Source organism: Fistularia commersonii, chromosome 6, assembly GCF_037954325.1.
Source record: "Fistularia commersonii isolate RoL2024-O1a breed Wild chromosome 6, RoL_Fcom_v1.0, whole genome shotgun sequence".
Lineage (NCBI taxonomy): Eukaryota > Metazoa > Chordata > Actinopteri > Syngnathiformes > Fistulariidae > Fistularia > Fistularia commersonii.
Genome location: NC_141289.1, coordinates 4,062,436 through 4,083,159, shown reverse-complemented (window position 1 = coordinate 4,083,159; position 20,724 = coordinate 4,062,436). Strand labels below are relative to the sequence as shown.

Here is a 20,724-nt window from a genome sequence, read left to right as displayed (position 1 = left end):
ATATCAGTGGAAAAAGTAAGAAAAGTCCAGGTGGGGATTTTAATTTACACACACATTATTTTTTTCTTGAATATTATAATAGATTCAGGACTTATTCGTAGAATAAGCATCTGAAAAATGATTGGATTTGCATTGTATGGATGAACTTGACCTTCATAAAATGGTTATTACAAATTAGGATCATGTTTATTGAGATAAAATCAGTTAATGTTGCAAGCAGCTGCCCCGATCTCTATAATCTTTATCGAAATAAATCCCATCACTCTTCGTATTTCCCACAAGTGTTTGTCAGAAATAGTTCTTTAGTATCTAGTAGTATTTCTTCGTAAGTATCATTTGTAAATTTGTATTTTTTATTATTACTTTTATTATTTTGTATGCCGTGTTTCATTAAAAGAGTTAGCATTTATTTCTTCTAGCTCCCAGTCCAATGAAATCGGTGTGTAACAAATCATCCCGTAAATGGATCTTATCTCGTCTGTGTCTTCGCAATGACCGGCCAAAAAGAAGGTGACAGTGGAAAATTAAATATCAATCTTTATTTATTGTCAATAACTTTATTTAAAGTTTTGTTCACGTACAACGATGTTGCGTGTCGGTCTCTGAGGATAAGGCAGGGGTTAATGTGTTTCTCCTTGCGCCCGGTCGGGAGCGGACATCGTCTTCTCTGATTGGTCAGTTTTGTTAATTAATGAGAAAATGAAAAGGTCCGAGTTGAGGCTGGCGCCACCGTGGAAGGAGGCCCCGGCCGCCCTAGTGCCACGGCAACAGTCTCCTAGCGCCCCGAGGTCAAACAAGAGCCAGGGGAGAGTAAGAGCGGGAGGGATGGATAAAGCTAACAAACTATAAACTAAAACAAATACAATATTATATGTAGCGTAACGTAACGTGTTGACAATAAATTCAAAACCGAGGGGAAGTTTCAGGCAGCAGAAACCCATTTTTTTTCTTTGAATAACTCTTAAATTGCCGTTTCTAGTGTATCTCAAATGCTGAAAGTAGCATCTTCGTCGATGGCTAACACGCCAGTTGTTAAGCTACGGCAGATCCACGACCAATTTGATCACTGCTTTTCTCTGTATTTGGGCATCACGATCCATAGCAGCTCTTCCAAGATATGAATTTCAGGAAAAAAATCTTGTCAACGGCAAGGAAAGAGTTTTTGAAAAGAAAAAAAAATATGTATAACGATGAGTGGATGGAAGGGTGGTCAGCAATGGCCAGCAGACGCCTCAGTTCTGAGAGCAGTACTTCCAGAAACACACTGTTGGAGACGAAAAACAAACACATTGTTTGAGAACGATCGACCTATCGGAGGTTGAGATTAATTAAGAGCTATGTGCTATCATCTTCTGGCACTTCGCTACGACTGCACGCTGAAGAAAGGCTCTATGAAAGCCCTCTCCTACGTCACCTCTTTTGTTGGTCTTCTTGTTCGGCGGTGGTGGGGACTTCCTCAAGTTTCGGCTGGCCATGTTGACGCTGTTTGCGCTGGAGGCGGTGCTGTCGACCAACTGCGGGGAAGTGGTCACTTCGCCCTCAGTGCCGGAAGACTTCAAACCATGTGTGAAGAGAAAGGATATTGCTATATGTACATATATATATATATCTACACTGCTCAAAAAAATAATGGGAACACTTAAAAAACACATCCTAGATCTAGGTGAACGAAATATTCTTATGAAATACTTTGCTCTTTACACAGTTGAATGTGCTGACAACAAAATCACACAAAAATGATCAATGGAAATCAAATGTATTAACCCATGGAGGTCTGGATTAGGAATCACACTCAAAATTAAAGTGTAAGAACACACTCCAGGCTGATCCAACTTTGATGTAATGTCCTTAAAACAAGTCAAAATGAATCTGCGTTGCTTCCTGAGTGGACACTATGATTTCACAGAAGTGTGATTGACTTGGAGTTACATTGTGTTGTTCAAGTGTTCCCTTTATTTTTTTGAGCAGTATATGTATATATATATATATATATATATATATATATATATATATATATATATATATATATATATATGTGTGTAGCCTGGCCTATCTTATATATGTATACATATATATATATACTCGCACACACACACACACACATATATATGCATATATATATATATATACACACACATATATATAATATATTTTCCATTACATATGACATTTTTATTAAAAAAAAAAAATTGTTAAATGCATCCAAAGGTGGTAAAACCCTTTGTTTACATTCATATTAATTAGACTTTTTTTTTTCTAAAAGGGGGATAAGGAACTTAGGGAACTCACCATTTTACTTTTCTTTGCTGAATTTCTGCCGTTCGCTGGAAAAACCAAAACAAAATAGTGAGTAAAAAAATATCAGTAAAAAAAAAAAAATATGAGTAAAAAGCTCAGTCTGACTTTATCCAAGTTATAGCCCATCTACCTATCCATTCATACATCCATCTCATACTAATTCATATTTTTTAACTCTTTACTCCTGGCACACGATTGCAACCGAGATGACTAATACTTAATAACTTAGTAATGGATACAAATTCAATGAAATCAGTCAAAAAAGAAGTCACATGTCTCCAAATTTCTCAAAAACATTCAATATTTCCCCCAAATACTCATCTCAGTAGCTAATTGTTATTCTTTCGTCTTAACCAATGTATTATATTATATTTCAGTATTCGGGTCAAACATGTACCTCAGCAAAACATCCACATCAGGTCTCCTGATATTCAGGGCCTCATTCAGGTGCGGTCAGAAAAAATAAAAAATAATAAATGGCGAAATGTACATTTCAAGCTGTAAAAAGATTAAAAAAAAGTTCTGTAGGAAATAGTGTCAGATCTCTCCACCACACATTGACTTTTTTCTGCTAGGGAAGGAAACATGACACTTGCTTTATACCCGGATATATTTCATTTCAAAATAATTATAATTAAAAAAACTAATCCAACATTGTCAATTTGACGTAAAACTATACATATATGTCAGAATTTTTTAATTTTTTTTATTCGAAGCTAGTTGTTTTGTATTATCTAAAATACACGTTTGATTGATATAATTTGATATTTTATTTCAGGCATGTTTAGAGAACAATATGTGGACTGAAATGATCTAAATTAAAATCGGGGGGAGCTGAAGGTCCCCCACCTCTCGGGAGAAACGTGAGCCTGGCCTTCAGTGTGTTGTCAAACGTCCTGTGCAGCTCCTCCAGGGCCGAGATCATCTCCATCATCTGGGCCTGTTTGTCGGTCATGGTGGCAGCGGCGGGGTCACTCTTCGCCATCCCATCTACCCCGGCCGCCTTCACGCTCGCCAGCCATCGCTTCAGGTAATGGCTCCTGTCCACTCCCCGAGATCTTTCCGGTCTGAGGAGAACGGGGAGAGGATCGGGTGGTTCCAAGAAGTCTGGAGGACATTGTCAAAGGTTAATATTTCTTCAGTTATCAAATTGCCGGTTAATAATATTTCTATTATACAATATTAATAATCATCATGGGACAATTCCAATAATCTATCAATGTAAAAATATCTTACATTTTCCACTTAATACCCTGTTTGCAGACTTGATTCCATTACATCCGTTTGCTTTTTCCAGTGTGCTCTGTTGTTATCACGTTTACAGCCATTAGATGGCGATAGACCCACCTCTGATTAACTCAATGACCAATGACAGCGATTCAAATTGTCAGTTTTTGTGAATTTGGAAATTAAAGGAGATGGCTAGCTTCTTCCTTATTAGCATCTGTGTCAAAATAAAACAACCATGTGAAATAATTGCAATTTTTTAAAGTTAACAATACTGATTTGTTCTCAGGACATCATCAGATGTAGATCAGCGACTACATTATTTGACAATGTTCTCTGCTGATTTCCAATCAGGATGACGTAATTTAAAACATTTATTGACATGACAAAGTCTAAATGTATAGATTTATTTTAAGCAAACCATTTCTACAGGGTGAAGGTGGAGGCTGTTGCTTGTTTTTTTCTCAGTAAAGTCTTGTGAAACAGAGGGGTTCCTTCATGAAAGTGAATAAGAGGTGAGAAAGCTGCTGGCGTGCGATTTGCATAGTGCATTTACACGCACGCACTCGCTCACACACACACACACACACACACACACACACACACACACATGCACACACATGCACACACACAGATGCGACTGTTGTGATGTCACACTCGCCGCAAACGTCAGATTCCACTGGTTGCTACAGGAGTCGCTAAGGAAAATTCAGCTGTGACATAACACTTAATTCCCGCGCGTGTGTGTGTGTGTAAATATGTGTGTGCATGTGCACGTGTGCATGTGTGTGTTTGGTGATGTCTGGCGAGCGCGAAGAATGTCAGCTACAGATCGAAACTTCCTGAGACAATTTTTGTTCATCCCACTCTTAAACTTTTTCAATATGTCTGAAATTTAGAGCTCATAAAGTAGGTGGGCTCACACACACACACACACACACACACACACACACACACACACACACACATTATCGTAGGTAAAGTACGAGCCGACTGGTCCTTAAAATGCTCGTTTTTCTTATGCAGCTCTGTTTAGACACTGAAGTATCAGGTATTCTGATATATTTGGCATCTGGCACTCCCTTATTATTTATATTTATAACTTATTTATTTATTCATTCATGTCCTTAACGGTTTTGCATTGTTGTTTGATGGTTGCTGCCATGAGTCCGCCAGCCAGCAGAATGCTGTTTTATTGTAATTTAATTTTGTATTTTAATTCTATTTTGATAATTAATAAAGGAAAGTTGGATTTATAGGAGAATACTTTCTACTGATAACATTTCATCTTAATTATGGTTTGGATAAATGGTTGAAAAAAATCTGGTTTGATACATAGAACCATCTGGTCTCACTACGAAGCTGAAGTCCTCTCCCCTTCTTCTCCCCTGATTTAAAAAAACAAAACAAAACAAAACAAAAAAAATGCCACAGTGCCAGTTTTAGCCGAAGAGAAACATCAATACTGCCTCATTGTTAATTCCAATATTTTTCCCTGCATCTTCCGCTTCATCCCCATCAACTTTTGGCAAATTTCTGGTCAATTTTCAGGTAAACTTCCCAATAATTTTTCTAATAACCCCCAAAGTTGAACAAATCTCTAAACAGTTTTGTGCACAATAAAAATTAAACAATAAACGTTAAACTATAAAGTGCACACAGATACAACGAAATGTTGGACAGACGATGAAGATTTAACTGCATTACAAAACCAAAATGTATAAACATATGTATTTTGGATGTGGAGATAATTTATGAATATATAAATGTATGTATTGTTTATTGAGGGTGTGAATGAGAGGGTGAATAGTTGCATGTCTATGAATGACAGAATTAATGGCTGTTTATCTCTATACGATTTGTGAATGAGTGAGTTGATGGTTGTTTGTCCATTGTATGAATGAGAGTAGTTCAATGTCATTATCTGACATGAATGAGTGGGTGACTGATTTTATGTCTTTATATGGTGTGTGAATGGTCATATGCAGCGATATGACGTGGGAATGAGTGAGTGAATGGTAGTTTATCTGTTGAGTCAATGAGAGTATTAACAATGTCACTATATAGTGTGTCAATGAGAGTCTGAGTGGTTGCATGTCTTTTAATGATTTGTGAATGGGAGGCTGAATGGTCATGCATCTATATGACGTGTGAATTAGTGATTGAATTATTGCATGTCTCTAATTGACTGGTGAATGAGATGGTGAATAGTTATTTGTCTCCATGACTCCATGAGGGTGAATGGATGCGTGTCTGAATGACGGAGGCTCTTTGTCTCTATGTCTCGATATGAAGTGTGAATAAGAGAGTGAATGGTTGCTTGTCTCTGTATGATGTTTGAAAGAGATTGTGGATGATTTTATGCCTGTATATGAGGTTAAAGTGAGAGGGTGAATTGTTCTATATGCCTATCTGACATGTGAATGAGCAGTTGAATGAATGCATGTTTGTAGCTGATGTTAAAATGAGAAGGTGAATAGTTTTATTTCTCTATATGTGGCCCTTTAATCAACTAGTCCAGAGTGACCCCTCATCTACGGCCCAATGCAAGCGCAGGCATACATAATGAACGAATTATATTGACATTTTAACCTACTAACTTGAATTCAAACCATTTTATCCCCTACAAACTCCACATAGTAATACAATAAGTATTACTGAATTTAACTTTAATCCCCGGCGTACTATTCCATGTTAGTACTTTTAACCCCATAAATATTTGATACCCCCTGTCACAAAGAATCAGTCATGCTTGAGTGTTGAGAGAAGATCATCATCATCTTCTCAGGTTTTCCCGCTCACCTCTCTCGGCGGGCGCTGACCGGACCCCAGCGGCAGCCATCAGCGTTACCGTGGCAACCACAAGGAGGAGCGCTTCGGGGTTGGCCATGACAGCTGTAGGATGTAGTTCTCCGGTGTTTCCTCTGATTTCCTCGCTCATCCGACGGACCCTCGGCCTGTGTCTTGACACCTGGTGTCTGTTAGTCTTTCAAAAATCCAAAAAAACAAAATAGAAAGTTCTAACTCTGCTTTTCCACCAGACGTTGGTGTTTGTCGATTTCGTCTTCAACGCCTTTCACGCCCGTCTGTCTTTTCCTGGATGCGCCTCTGGAAGAAGGCTTGTCAAGATGGGGTGCTCTTCCTCGCCGGAGCCGCCCGGCCTTTATAAACCTGAGTCGGCTCCTGAGCGATGGACCCCTTGGCTCCGGGGGGCCCCGCCTCTTCCTCCCCGATGGTGACATTTGGGGAGTTTTGGTGGCGAGCTTTTTGTGTACCTTCGGTTGAATGCGTTGTGTGTTTAGGCTTGTATTTAATGTGTGTGTGTGTGGCCTTGGCTGTGTAAGCGGTGATAAGGTGGTTCTTAATATGTTTGCTCAGGGGCCACAGGGAGAGAATGGCCCTCTGACGCATGAGGGCCTGGAGCCACACTGACTGAACACACACATCCACAAAGCTCACAAATGCAACATAAAAAAAAACAAAAACACACACACACATAAACATGACACAGGCATCAGTTAGGAAAGGTTTGGAGACAGACTCACACACACACACACACATCCACACACACACACACAAAAACATGATTAAGACATCAGTTAGGTAAGGGTTGCGCACACACACACACACACACACACACACACAAACACCCACATGCAAAAATATGATACAGACATGAGTTCAACAAGGGTTGGACACACACAAACACACATATGCCTTGCAAGGAGGTGATGACACAAAAAGTGACAAAAAGAGTGATGTCATTATGTTCCACATCATGACAAAGAATTCCTCGGTAAGGAAGTGATCTCGGAAAAGGCCAGATACGTGTGATGGAGGATTGGATGAATGAGATGCGGAACAACCTGACCGAGGTGTGTGTGTGCGTGTGTGTGTATGTGGGTGTCGGTTGCTGGGTGAAGAGAATTCGACTTGTGAACATCCACTCATTCATTACCGCTCCCTGTCTCTAAAGCTTTGACGCTAATACACTGTGAGTGTGTGTGTGTGTGTGTGTGTGTGAGGTGAGTGGCAGGAAGTTAAGGAGTTTTTTGAGGGAAAATAGAAACAGGAACATTTATCTTCCCTCTTCCAGTCCATCCATCTTCTCAGTTTTTCCTCAGTCCCCTCGGTTTAAGCCGTCTGATTCGCTCATGTTTTTCAGCAGGACGAATAAATCAACGCTCCGGCCTCTACAGCGACTTCAAATGTTAACAATTTCAGGCCTGCTTTTTGGAGTTTCTAGTATATTTGTATTTATTTTATTGATAATCCTTCGTCGAGTTTTCATTGGAAGTCCATAGGGTTTATTTTTGGTACAGGAGTAGGTTGGACTTGTTTATACTGATGTGTCGTAATTTACCGCTGTTTTTTTTTTTTAACAAGTGTTCACCGTTGGCTTGTCTGTACGTGAGAGGAAGGTCACCTGAGGTCAAGAGGTGTCGAGGAGTAAAAATTGCTGAGCTCACTGCTGCCTTCTGTCTCGACTGGGGTAGAAGGAGGGAGAGCGAGTGAGAAGAATTGGGAGAAAGAAAGACGACTGTAAGACTCTGGCAGAGGTGGCAGAGGAGGAGGTATGAGGTTTGGGAGGGTCAGGCACGGATCATTATTATTGGAATAATAATAATAATGATAATAATTTGTCATAATTGATTGAATTTATTGAATTCATGAATTCATTCTCTACGGATATATTTACAGTGGGCAGAACGAGTATTTGATACACTGCCGATTTTTCAGCTTTTCCCATTTGCAAAGCATGTAGAGGTCTGGAATTTTTATCAAAGGTGGTCTTCAACTGAGAGTAACGGAATCTAAAGCAAAAATGCAGAAAATTAGGGGGCCATGTATTGCAAGATCTTGCCCAACAACCTCCTTCTCTCAGTAAGAGGCTTGAAGATTGGTCGTGGCTGGGTCCTCCAGCATGACAATGACCCGAAACACACAGCCAGGGCAACTAAGGAGTAGCTCAGTGAAAAGTATCTCAGAGTGGCCTAGCCAGTCTCCAGACCTGATCCCAATCTGTGGAGGGAGCTGTAACCATAGTGCCCAGCGACTTCTCCGAAATCTTGAGGATCTGGAGAAGATCTGTATGGAGGAGTGGGCCGAAATCCCTGTTGCAGTGTTTGGAAAACTGGTCAAGAACTACATGAAACATATGATCTCTGTAATTGCCTACAAAGGTTGCTGTACCAAATATAAAGTTCAATTTTTCTGATGTATCAGATACTTATGTCATGCAATAAAATGCAAATTAATTACTTAAAAATCACACAATGTTATTTTCTGGATTTTTGTTTTAGATTCCATCAGTCCCAGTTGAAGAGTACCTATGATAAAGATTACAGATCTCCACAGGCTACATGTAAGTGGGAAAAGCTGAAAAATCAGCAGTGTATCAAATACATGTTTTTCCCACTGTACATATATATACGTATAAAATAATATAATATTACGATATAAATTATTATAAAAGTGTTATTCACATGAATACATGCATATGGGACTGTGGAAACATGCCTCTCAATCATCACATTTTTTTTTTTACCAAACAAGCTCATAAATTTCTCCCTAAAAACTGAAATATTGAGATTCTGATAAGTAATAATAATGGATGTGGAAGGGATGAAATACGAACCAGTCTCATAGTTTAAAATCTTCGAATACAGGCTAAGATGTTAGATTCACAAAAAAAGCATTTTTTGTGTTTCTAGAAATAACGGCAATTAATAACATCTAACACCTCCGGTCGGGACCACGTTGTTTTTCCACTAGAGGGCGCTCTTCTCCCGTATACCGGACCTCACGGCGGCCGCTGCCCGGTCCACCGGCATCGGACTGCAGCAGCAGCAGCGCACTTTCTTCAAAACGTAAAACGTCCAGTAAAATATAAAGTACCCAAAAACACAGATAAATGACTAAATGGATGGATCCGGATTTAATTTATGTTGGATTTTGAAACACGAAGTTGAGAGATCTCATCATACAGAACATTTGGACTCGACAACAACAAAGACAAATGGCTTCATCTTGTAAGAATGGAGGATGTATCCAGTGATTTAAGTATATTCCATAAAATATTACGTAAATGAACATGTTTAAACTTTTTTTTTTGTCAAAAATACTCTAAAATGCCATACAAATGTGATAGTAATTCCCTCTGCTGGATTTTTGTGCACATTTCATTGGAGCTGTTATTGACCAATTTGTTCAGGCTCCCATAAAGGATCGTAAATGTATTTCCAAATAAAACCCCGACCACCCATGGAAACAATTGAAATTTAGGAGGATAATATATTTTTTTTGGACGGATATGAAATCGATTGCATATCGATCGAATGAAAGGTGAAACAAGCTTTGACCGCGATGATTCAGATAATTAATGGAGTCAAAGAGATTTGTTTTATTTGTCTCCCGAGATGAAATAAAAGATTAAAATTCAATGTTTAAGTGATGAAATAGTTTTTTTTCAGAGTGAGTAAAATGAGGAAACTAGGTGGATTGTTTTGGATCAACAACCAAAGGTGGAACGATACATGTGGTTCTAATTGGACCACACAGAGTTCTGGGAGCCCAGCAGGGGGGTCACAGGGCCAAAGTGGGGGGCCAGATCAAATAAGATCTTTAAATGAGTTGGGATAGGTCAAATTTAGACATCTAAAAATATAAAAAATAAAAAAACATGCTCAGTATCAGATAAATAAAGCATCGTCCATTTAATTTTAATAACTCTATTAATTCTATAAATTAGTTTTTTTCCACCAGAGTTTTTGTTCTTTGCCTCAAGAAATGATCAACTATTTTCAAAGTCATGAAGACATGGCAGGAACAAACAAACAATCAAACGAATAAATACTTACAAAATACTTTATATATGTATACATATATATATATATATATATACACATATATGAACCATAATTCATATATGTGGAGACAACCATTTATCTGTGTTTTCATTAAACATCACGATTAATAGGCCGACACTGGCCCGTGCCCCCCCGAGGCTGGCTCAGGGAGACACCGGCCAGTGCCGCCCTGAGGCTGCATTATCACAATTTTTAATGGAAACAATCACCATATATATTACTATATTCATACATATGTATATATATATATATATATATGTATGTGTATATATATATATATGTATGTGTGTATATATATATATGTATATATATGAAACACATATTGCATGTTATTTACATGCCTTAATCCACAAGATTGTGTTGAAGCTGGAGTATGAGTACATATGTGTGCATGTAAAATAAAAACGATTAAAATAAAATACATTTTATTTATTACATTTCAGTAAGACACATACACTATATGGGCAAAAGTATTTGGTCACCTGCCTTGACTCACATATGAATTTAAGTGTCATCCCAATCCTAATCCGTAGGATTCAATATGACGTCGGTCCACCGTCCTTTGCAGCTATAACAGCCTCAACTGTTCTGGGAAGTGTTTATGGGTTTTTTGACCATTCTTCAAAAAGTGCATTTGCAAGGTCACACACTGATGTTGGGTGTGAAGGCCTGGCTCTCAGTCCCCTCTCTATTTCATCCCAAAGGTGTTCTATCTGGTTGAGGTCAGGACTCTTTGCAGGCCAGTCAAGTTCATCCACACCAGACTCTGTCATCCATGTCTTTGTGCACTGGTGCACAGTCATATTGGAAAAGGAAGGGGCCAGCTTCAAACTGTTCCCACTAAGTTGGGAGCATGGAATTGTTCAAAATATCTTGGTATGCTGAACCTTTCAGAGTTTCTTTCACTGGAAGTAAAGACCAAGCCCAGCTCCTGAAAAATAATCCCACACCATATCCCCCCTCCCCCACCACATCCCCCTTCGAGAAGCGCAATTCGTAACTCCAGAGAAAGCCTCTCCACCGCTCTAGAGTCCACTGGCGGCGTGCTTTACACCACTTTATCCATGTGTGGCTTGGATGCAACTGCTCGGCCATGGAAACCAATTCTATTAAGCTCCCTTCACACTGTTCTTGAGCCAATCTGAAGTTTAGAGGTCTGTAGCCATTGACAATGCAGAAAGTTGGCAACCTCTTCGCTTCAGCATCCACCTCTTCGCCACTGACCTCGCTCTGTCAGTTTGCGTAGCCGACCACTTCGTGGCTGAGTTGCTGTCATTCCCAAACACTTCCATGTTCTTATAATACAGCTGACAGTTGACTGTGGAATATTTAGGTGCAAGGAAATTTCACGACTAGATTTGTTGAAGAGGTGACATCCTATCACAGTTCCACGCTGGAACTCACTGAGCTCCAAGGAGTGACCCATTCCTTTGCAATTTTTTTTAAAAACAGTCTGCATGCCTAGGTGCTTGATGTTATACACCTGCAGCTATGAAAGTGATTGGAAGACCCGATTCTGATTTTTTAGATGGGTGTGCGAGTACTTCTGGCCATATAGTGAATATAAGCAACAGGTCCGGGTGATTAAGGATAGAGAGTGTAATGTATTGACAGATGCAAAAAGAGTGATGGGAAGATGGAAAAAGTACTTTGAAGAGTTGATGAATGTGGAAAATGAAAGAGAGGTAAGGGTAGAAGAGGTGATGATTGCAGACCATGAAGCAGAAGAGATTAGCTAAAGAGAACTGAGGAAGGCATTGGAGAGGATGAAGAGTGGAAAAGCAGTTGGTCCTGATGATATACCTGTGGAGGTGTGGATGTCGCTAGGAGAGGCAACGGTAGAGTTTCTGACTAAATTATTCAACAGGATCTTAGACAGTGAGAACATGCCTGAAGAAGGTGCCCATTTTTAAAAATGGGGGATGTGTAGAATTGTGGCAACTATAGAGGGATAAAGTTGATAAGACATACAATGAATTAATGGGAAAGAGTAGCTGAAACTAGACTGAGAGGAGAAGTCAGCACTTGTGAACAGCAGTATGGCTTCATGCCTCGAAAGAGTGCTACAGATGTAGTATTTGCTTTGAGAATTCTAACAGAGAAGTACAGAGAAGGCCAGAGGGAGCAGCATTGTGTTTTTGTGGACCTAGAAAAAGCATATGACAGGGTGTCAAGAGAGGAACTCTGGTAGTGTATGAGGAAATCGTAAGTGGCAGAGAAGTATGTTGGACTGATGCAGGACATGTATGCTCGCTGTGAGACAGTGGTGTGCTGTGCGCTAGGGGGAACAGAGAAGTTCAAGGTGGCGGTGGGACAACATCAGGGATCAGCTCTGAGCCCCTTCTTGTTTACAGTGGGGATGGACAGGCTGACAGATGAGGCTAGACAGGAATCTCCATGGACCATGATGTTTGCAGATGAAAATGTGATCTGTAGTGAGAACAGAGAACAGATAGAGGAAAATCTAGAGAGGTGGAGGTACGCTCTGGAAAGGAGAGGAATGAAAGTTAGACAGCAAGACAGAGTATATGTGTGTGAGAAGAACTCGGGTTGAACGGTGAGGCTACAGCAAGTGGTGATCAAGAACCTTGAGTATTTCAGGTACTTGGGGTCGACAGTCCAGAGCAACGGAAAGTGTGGAAACGAGGTGAAGAAATGGGTTCAAGCTGGTTGGATTGGGTGTAGAAAAGTGTTAGGGGTACTATGCGGTAAAAGACTATCAGCCAGAATGAAAAGAAAGGTTAACAAACAGTTACAATTACAAAAAGTCAGGAGGCAGAGCTAGTGGTCGCAGAGATGAAGATGCTAAGGTTCTCTTTGGGAGTGGCCAGGATAGATAGGATCAGGAATGAGTCTATCAGAGGAGCAGCATATGTTAGATGTTTTGGAGAGAAGGTCAGAGAAGCCAGACTGAGATGATTTGGTCATGTACAGAGGAGAGATAATGAATATATTGGTAGACGGATGCTGGAATTGGAGCTGCCAGGCAGGAGGTCTAGCGGAAGACCAAAGAGAAGATTTATGGACGTAATGAGAGAGGATATTAAGGTAGTTGGTGTGAGAGAGGAGGATACAGAGAATAGGGTTGGATGGAGATGGTTGATTCGCTGTGGCGACCCCTGAGGGACAAGAAGAAGAAGAAGAAGAGTGAATACAAGCAATATTTTTTGCATTTTCAGCATACTTCATACTTCCACAAAGGTGTGTTTAAGCTGGAGTATGTGTGTGCACCTATATGTGTGTGTGTGTTTGTGGATGTGCATATGTGCCTTTGACATCAAACTTACATGCCGGTAAGAAAAAGAAGAGGGACAGAAAAGACCAGATATGATGGAACCAAGAGGATGGCAGGGTGAGTGACGGAGAGGAAGAGGAGAGCACCCAAGGGAGGGAGGAGGAAGGTCAGGGATGAGGAGAAGAAGGTGTGTGTGTGTATGTGTGTGTGTGAATGAGAGGGAGCGAGTGATTTGTTTTCAGTGAAAGGTGAGGCCACTTAGCTGCGGCGTAGAGCTACAGCGGAATCTATTACCATGTGTCAAAGGAAACACGAGAAGGGCACGACCTGCATGTATGTGCATGTGTGGGGATGTGTGTGTGTGTGTGTGTGTGTGTGTTTGTGTGTGATGATTAGGAGTGGCTTTCGTAAAAGCATGACTGTGACACTGTGTGTGTGTGTGTGTGTGTGTGTGTGTGTGTGTGTGTCTGAAAAGAGAGGAGAAGCCAAGCCCCCCTTATTATTAAAACCATAAACACACATCAACTTATTTGTGTGTGTCTGCGTCTTTGAGCGTGTGTATCTGTGCATGTGTGTGTGTGATGGTGAGGAGTGGTTTTGGTAAAAGCCTGACTGTGACTGTCTGTGTGTGTGTGGGAAGAGAAAAGAAGTTGCACCCCGTTTATTTTTAAAACAATAGAGGTTGCAATCACATAATTCTGCCTCAGGGCGACACAAGTCACAATCTCCGTAAGTCCATCCCAAGCCCAGATAAATGCAGAGGGTTACATCAGGAAGGGCATCTGGAGTAAAACCTTTGCCAAAACCAAAAATGCGAATCAAACCTAATAATCTCATACCGGATCGGTTGAGATGAGGATCAGCACATCCAAATCCGAGACCGTGGTGCTCGACCAGAAATGGGTGGAATCCCCACTCCAGGTCGGGGATGAGGTCCTGCCCCCAGTGGAAGAGTTCGAGTATCTCGGGATTTTGTTCACAAGTGAGGGAAGGATGGAGCGGGAGATCGAAAGGCGCATCCGTGCGGCGTCTGCAGCGATGCGGACTCTTTGCCGGTCTGTCGTGGTGAAGAGGGAGCCGAGCCAAAAGGCGAATGTCTCAATTTACCGGTCGATCTACGCGCCCAGCCTTACCTATGGTAACAAGCTGTGGGTAGTGACCGAAAGAGCGAGATTGCGGATACAAGTGGCTGAAATGACTTTCCTCCGCTTGGTGGCTGGACTCTCCCTAAGAGATGGGGTGAGAAGCTCAGCCATCCCGGAGGAGCTCATAGTTGAGCTGCCGCTTCTCTGCATGGATAGGAGTCAGATGAGAATATTTGGTCAGGATGCCTCCTGGATCTCCCGGGGGATGTATTCCAGGCATGTCCATCTGGGAGGAGACCATGGGGAGACTCAGGAAATGCTGGAGAGGCTATGTCTCTGGGCTGGCCTGGGAACGCCTTGGGTCCCCCTTAGACAAGCTGGACCATGTGGCAGGGGAGTGGGACATCTGGGCCCCACTGCTCCAGCTGCTGCCCCTATAACCCAACTCTGGAAAAGCAGGGGAAGATGGATGGATGGAAGGACAGATCAGTAGAGGCCCGGGTTGACAAAGGCCGCCACTGGTACCGATGACCTACAGGGTACCAGGAAAAGGTAGAGAGTTGGTTGACATGATGCAGAGAAGGAAGGTGGATATACTGTGTGTCAAGGAGGCCAGGTGGAAAGGTAGTAAGGCTAGAAGCTTACAAGCTGGCTTGAAGCTGAACTATCATGGTACTGACAGGTAGAGAAATAGAGTAGGAGTTATCTTGAAGGAGGAGTTGATAAGGAATGTTCTGGTGGTGAAAAGAATATCAGATAGACTGAAATTGAAGGTGCGATGCTCACTGTTGTTAGCGGCTATGCCCTGCAGGTGGGATGTGAGTGAAAGGAGAAGGTCTGGAATGAGCTAGATGAAGTGATGCAGAATATCCCCAGAGATGAGAGTGGTAATTGGTGCAGACTTTAATGGACATGTTGGTGCAGGCAATAGAGGGGATGAAGAAGTGATAGCCAGATTTGGTAAACAGGATAGGACAGATAGGGACAGATGGTGGTCGGCTTTGCAAAAAGGATGGAAATTGCTGTAGTGAACCCTTTTTTTCCAGAAAAGACAGGAACATAAGGTAACCTATAAGAGCAGAGGTAGGAGCACGCAGGTAGACTACCTCTTGTATAGACGAGGTAGCCTTAAAGAGATGGATAGGATCAGGAATAAGTCTATCAGAAGAACCGCACATGTCAGATGTTTTGGACAGAAGGTCGTAAAAACCAGACTGAGATGGTTTGGTCATGTAAAGAGGAGGGATAGTGGATGCATTGGTAGACGCATGCTGGAATTGGAGCTGCCAGGCAGAAGTTGTGGAGGAAGACTTAGGAGAAGATTTATGGACGTAGTGAGGGAGGATATGAGGGTAGTTGTGTGAGAGAGGATGAAACGGAAATAGGGTTAGATGGAGAAGGGTGATTTGCTGTGGTGATCCCTGAAGGGAAAACCTGAAAGGAGGGGAAGAAGAAGGATTTTGCAATCACATATTTTTGTGTATTGTGTGTGTGTGTGTGTGTGTGTGTGTGTGTGTGTGTGTGTGTGTGTGTGCAGGCCCCTATATGACTGGAGTTATGGTTGAGTTGCATTTGGTGAGATAAAAGCATCTGACTTGATTAAAGTTGAGTAGGGGTAGGGTGTTTCAAAGTGTGCGAGTGAGTGTGTGTGTGTGTGTGTGTGTGTGTGTGTTTGTGTGTGTGTGTGACTGTGACTTGATGCTTGGTTAGTGACAGGTTGTGCATTTGTGTGTAAAGGGGTTGATGCTCCATATAATTAGCACAACAGATCCTCAACCACATATAGGTATTGGTGAGTTTTTGAGTGTGTACATGCACTGCCTACTTTTACTGACACTATTTTCGTGTTGCATTTTGTAGGATCAAAGCACTTGATTTGATAGTGGGTGAAGAGCATCATCATGCGTGTGTGCTCACACGCTCGGTCAGACACTATGATCCTGAGTGATAAATGTGATTATCAAATTTATTTTTTTAAATTATTTAGCCAGTTTCCCACTTTCTCTGCCAGTGGAGAAAGACAGAGAAAGTATTTGTTCATTATAATGATTCAATTATAACAACAAATAATTGTAAAATTCAAAAACAAAGTAAGTATACACAACTTTGGTGTGCCAATGGTTGGTGTGTGTGTGTGTGTGTGTGTGTGTGTGTGTGTGTGTGTGTGTGTGTGTGTGTGTGTGTGAGAGAGAGAGACAGAGAAACAGGAAGAGAGAGATCTCGTCACTCCACACATCATGGATTCTGTGGCTCACCAGAGGCCACTGTGGTTCTGTGGGGGCCGAAACACTAACCACACTGGGTGTGTGTGTGTGGGTCGAGATGGTGTTGTGTTGTTGGTTTAATTTAACATCTTCCCAAATCCAAATATGCAAAAGCATTGCCCACAAAATTGCTGGCAAACACCCTGTAACCTATTTTGCGGTGTGTGTGTGTTTATGTGTGTTGGTGTGTGTGATGGTTAAGATTGGCTTTAGTTAAGGCATAACTGTAACATTGTGTGTGTGTCCGTGTGTGTGTGTGTGTGTGTGGTTTTAAGGCCTAGCCTCATTTTCCAAATCTGGTGACATATTCTTGGTTGATTTCTCAATTATCAGTCTGATTATTTCTTGCGCATTGATAATAACATTAATAATAACATTAATAATAATGATAATAATAACATCAATATAATATTAATAATGAAAATATTACTACTACTAATAACAACAATAACAATAATGGCATCAACAAGTACAATAATACTAATGCTTACAACAACAGTATAATAATAATATTATTAATAATAATGATGACATTATAACAACAATAATAATAACAATGACATTACCACCACCCCCACCACCACCAACAACAATGGTAACAAAAAATAAATAATGATAATAATAAAAATGATAATAGTAGATAATAGTAATAATAACAATAATAATGATAGTAGTAGTACTACTACTACTGCTACTACTACTAATAATAATAATAATGATAGTAATAATAATTCCCTTGCAGTAGAACAAAATGATGACAGAATTAAAACAATAGGGAATCACAGCTGATCTTTACTCAAGCAAATAAAATAAAATAAAATAAAATAAAATAAAATAAAATAAAATAAAATAAAATAAAATAAAATAAAATAAAATAAAATAAAATGACAACAACAGCCAGTAGCATTATACTACTACTAATACTAGCACTACCACTACTACTAATAATAATAAGTACAGTGATAAAACTAGGAAAATTGCCCAGTGAGTGAGTGAATGGTTGTCTATCTGTATATGTGGCCCTGCTATTGGCCACCAGTCCAGGGTGCACCCTGCCTCTTGCCCAATGACAGCTGGAATAGGTTCCAGAATCCCCCCATGACCCGAAGTACAGGATAAGTGGCAGATGATGGATACAGTGATGCTGTGTTACTATGTTGTAAACAAATAGAAGGTCAGAGGTCAGAAAGAGGCCTGGAGGCAAAAATAGCTGAAGTTGTGGACAGCGTTTGAATCCATTTTATTAAATTTCACCTGTTTTCATCATGATCTCCCTCTACAGAAATTCCGGCGTACAGATTGACGAGGTTTCCTCAAGTACCCCGAGCATCTCCTTGGACGGTGGCGGAGATGCTGCGTCAGCATTTGGAGCGGACAAAAACCAGAGGGATGGGAGGAAGGGGGGCGGAGCTGCGGCAGGGGAGTAGATGGATGTGAAAACGAGTGAGCGGACTGACAGTCGGGGGAGCCATTGATCCCCCATCGCTTCTCCCGCTCCATCGGCAGAAGACAGATAGTGTTGAGGTGGCCTGTATTGGATTTATGAGTTAATGGCCTTGCCAGCGCGAGACAGATTGAGAAATAAGGAAGAGGAGAAAGACAGCGGAGACGGGAGGGATGATGTGAGGGGAGGGAGAGGGAAGTCAGGGGACTGGTCGGTCACAACTACGGCCTCATTAATTTCACAAAATGTATGAACTTTACCAGTATTTGTGATGAGAGCTTGAATATCTAGATATCAGATGCTCAATGCCCTACTTGAAACCCTAAGACCTCATATGAGGACATTACATTGTTAGTCCCCGATGCTTAATTCTACTTACAATATATTCATCATCCTAAAAATAAAGATTTTATTTTAGCTCGCAGTAGAATAGAACAGAATTTGTGTGTAAATCATCTCATAGTAGGGACATTTCAATTTACACAGCAGAGTGGAGCTAGAGTTCATGAATAGAGTTGATAAAGTTAAAACTGTAGTATTCAAAAAATATCAGAAGATATAAATAATATATAAAAAAATATGTACACAATACAATATACAATATACAAATATAATAAACTTGCGCAAAAATTGAGACGAGCAGCAGACAACAGATGCTTACATCAGTAAGTGTATGGATGAATTAATGTATGACTGAATTAATGAATGAATGAAGTCTATTGGGAGCAGAGCTAAAACAGCAGCAGAAATAGTAAATCACAATAAAAACAATATAACAATATACAGTAACTGTAGTAGACAGAATCACAGCAGAAGAATAAAATAAATAATCTAAATAATAAAATATAATTATTAAAATAATAACATCAATAGTAGAAATAATAATAATTCATAATACCATTAATAATAATATCAATATTAATATTAATATCAATAATGCCAATAATATCAATAATAATAATAATAATAATAATAATAATCATAAATATTATTATGATTATTATTATAATTATTTCTACTATTGAACATCAATTAAACATCAATAGTGACAATGAATTAGTTGATCATAATCATAATAGTAGATTAAAATATGTATTATGAATTTACTGAGACAAGTTCCAGGAAATACCACAGTCTAGGATATTTCCACTTTCCATGTCACACTCACTGCTTCATACAAAAGAAAATGTGCCGCAGCTACTTTTTGTGGAAAAAAAGTTTGCCACATCAGCTGATCATTTGTCTCGGTTCTTCAACGAATGTGTTATAGTCATATTCTTAGAGTAATATCGCCCAATGCATATCTTTAAGAGGATGATTCTGGATCGTAACAAAGTTTGTTTGTGTTGAAAAGCGCTGAGTCATTGTTTTGCTGCCTCTTGGCTCGCGTCTTTCGGTGCTTTTGTTTCATCCGCACGCATGACGGCTGCTGAAAATTAGTCGGCTGGGGAATGCTTGTTAACAGGATGAGTTTGTGAGGAAAAACAAATCAAAAACAAAAAACAAACTTATTCCTTTTTTAATTTCTCTTACCAAGTTTTTTTTTCTCACTCTTGCTCCAAATAATTAGAATAGACGTTGACGACGATGACAAGTGAGTGTGTGCGCACGTGTGTGTGTGTGTGTGTGTGTATGTTTGTTAAACTTAATTCTGTGATTTAACAGTCGGAAACTCTCAGGGACAACACCGGCCTTTGGCTTGATATGCACCACTGATAGAATCAATAACAATGCTGCGCCCCCCCCCCCCCCCCCCCCCCCCCCCCCGCCCACACACACACACACACACACACCTGCCTAAACATTTTTTCTCCAGGGACTATTTTTTCCAAAACATATTTATCATTGTAGTAACTGAGTAGTTTGCTATCATCATAGCATCCTAGCATTACGTGGCTAAGATACTACTTAGCCATGTAATGCACTCTAACAACTGGTGACATATGTGTGTGTGTGTGTGTGTGTGTGTGTGTGTGTGTGTGTTTCTGGGTCAGGTCAGTGCTGGCATTGACCTGCTCTGATTTATATATATGTCACTGCTAAAATCCATTGACCTACGTTCAGTTAGTTAGATGGCTCAGGTGATGAAGCTCTTGCAGGTAAAAAAACTCCTAGTCCCTTCAGTCGACCTTCAGTGGTTTGGATTGCAGGCGGCAGCGGGTGACGGCGAGCGGGCCTTTGCAGAAAAACGGTTTAAAAGCTACATGATCCAAGGTCATGACTCCCATTGTGCGGGGAGCGATGAGTGTGTCATCTATACCACTTACTGCGTTGCCTAGTTGTTTCTTTTATGTACTCCTGT

At 40.4% G+C, this 20,724-nt stretch overlaps 1 protein-coding gene across 1 annotated transcript; it reads right to left on the bottom strand.

Moving 5' to 3' along the window:
- Window positions 1-600: 600 nt before the first annotated feature.
- Window positions 601-6,647, bottom strand: urp2 (urotensin II-related peptide). The gene is made up of 5 exons (XM_086147448.1): window positions 6,328-6,647; window positions 3,148-3,405; window positions 2,290-2,324; window positions 1,415-1,553; window positions 601-1,264 (listed from the first exon to the last, which is right to left on the bottom strand). Exons 1-5 carry the CDS (start codon window positions 6,464-6,466, stop codon window positions 1,233-1,235), a joined length of 603 nt encoding a protein of 200 aa, XP_086003574.1. The 5' UTR covers window positions 6,467-6,647; the 3' UTR covers window positions 601-1,232.
- Between the last annotated feature and the right edge of the window lie 14,077 nt (window positions 6,648-20,724).

Coding starts and splice junctions, on each gene's coding strand:
- urp2 (XM_086147448.1), bottom strand. CDS start 6,466: ATGAGCGAGGAAATCAGAGGAAACACCGGAGAACTACATCCTACAGCT. Junction 3,406..6,327: donor GTCAGCGCCCGCCGAGAGAG/GTGAGCGGGAAA, acceptor AATGTCCTCCAG/ACTTCTTGGAACCACCCGAT. Junction 2,325..3,147: donor GCTCACGTTTCTCCCGAGAG/GTGGGGGACCTT, acceptor TGGTTTTTCCAG/CGAACGGCAGAAATTCAGCA.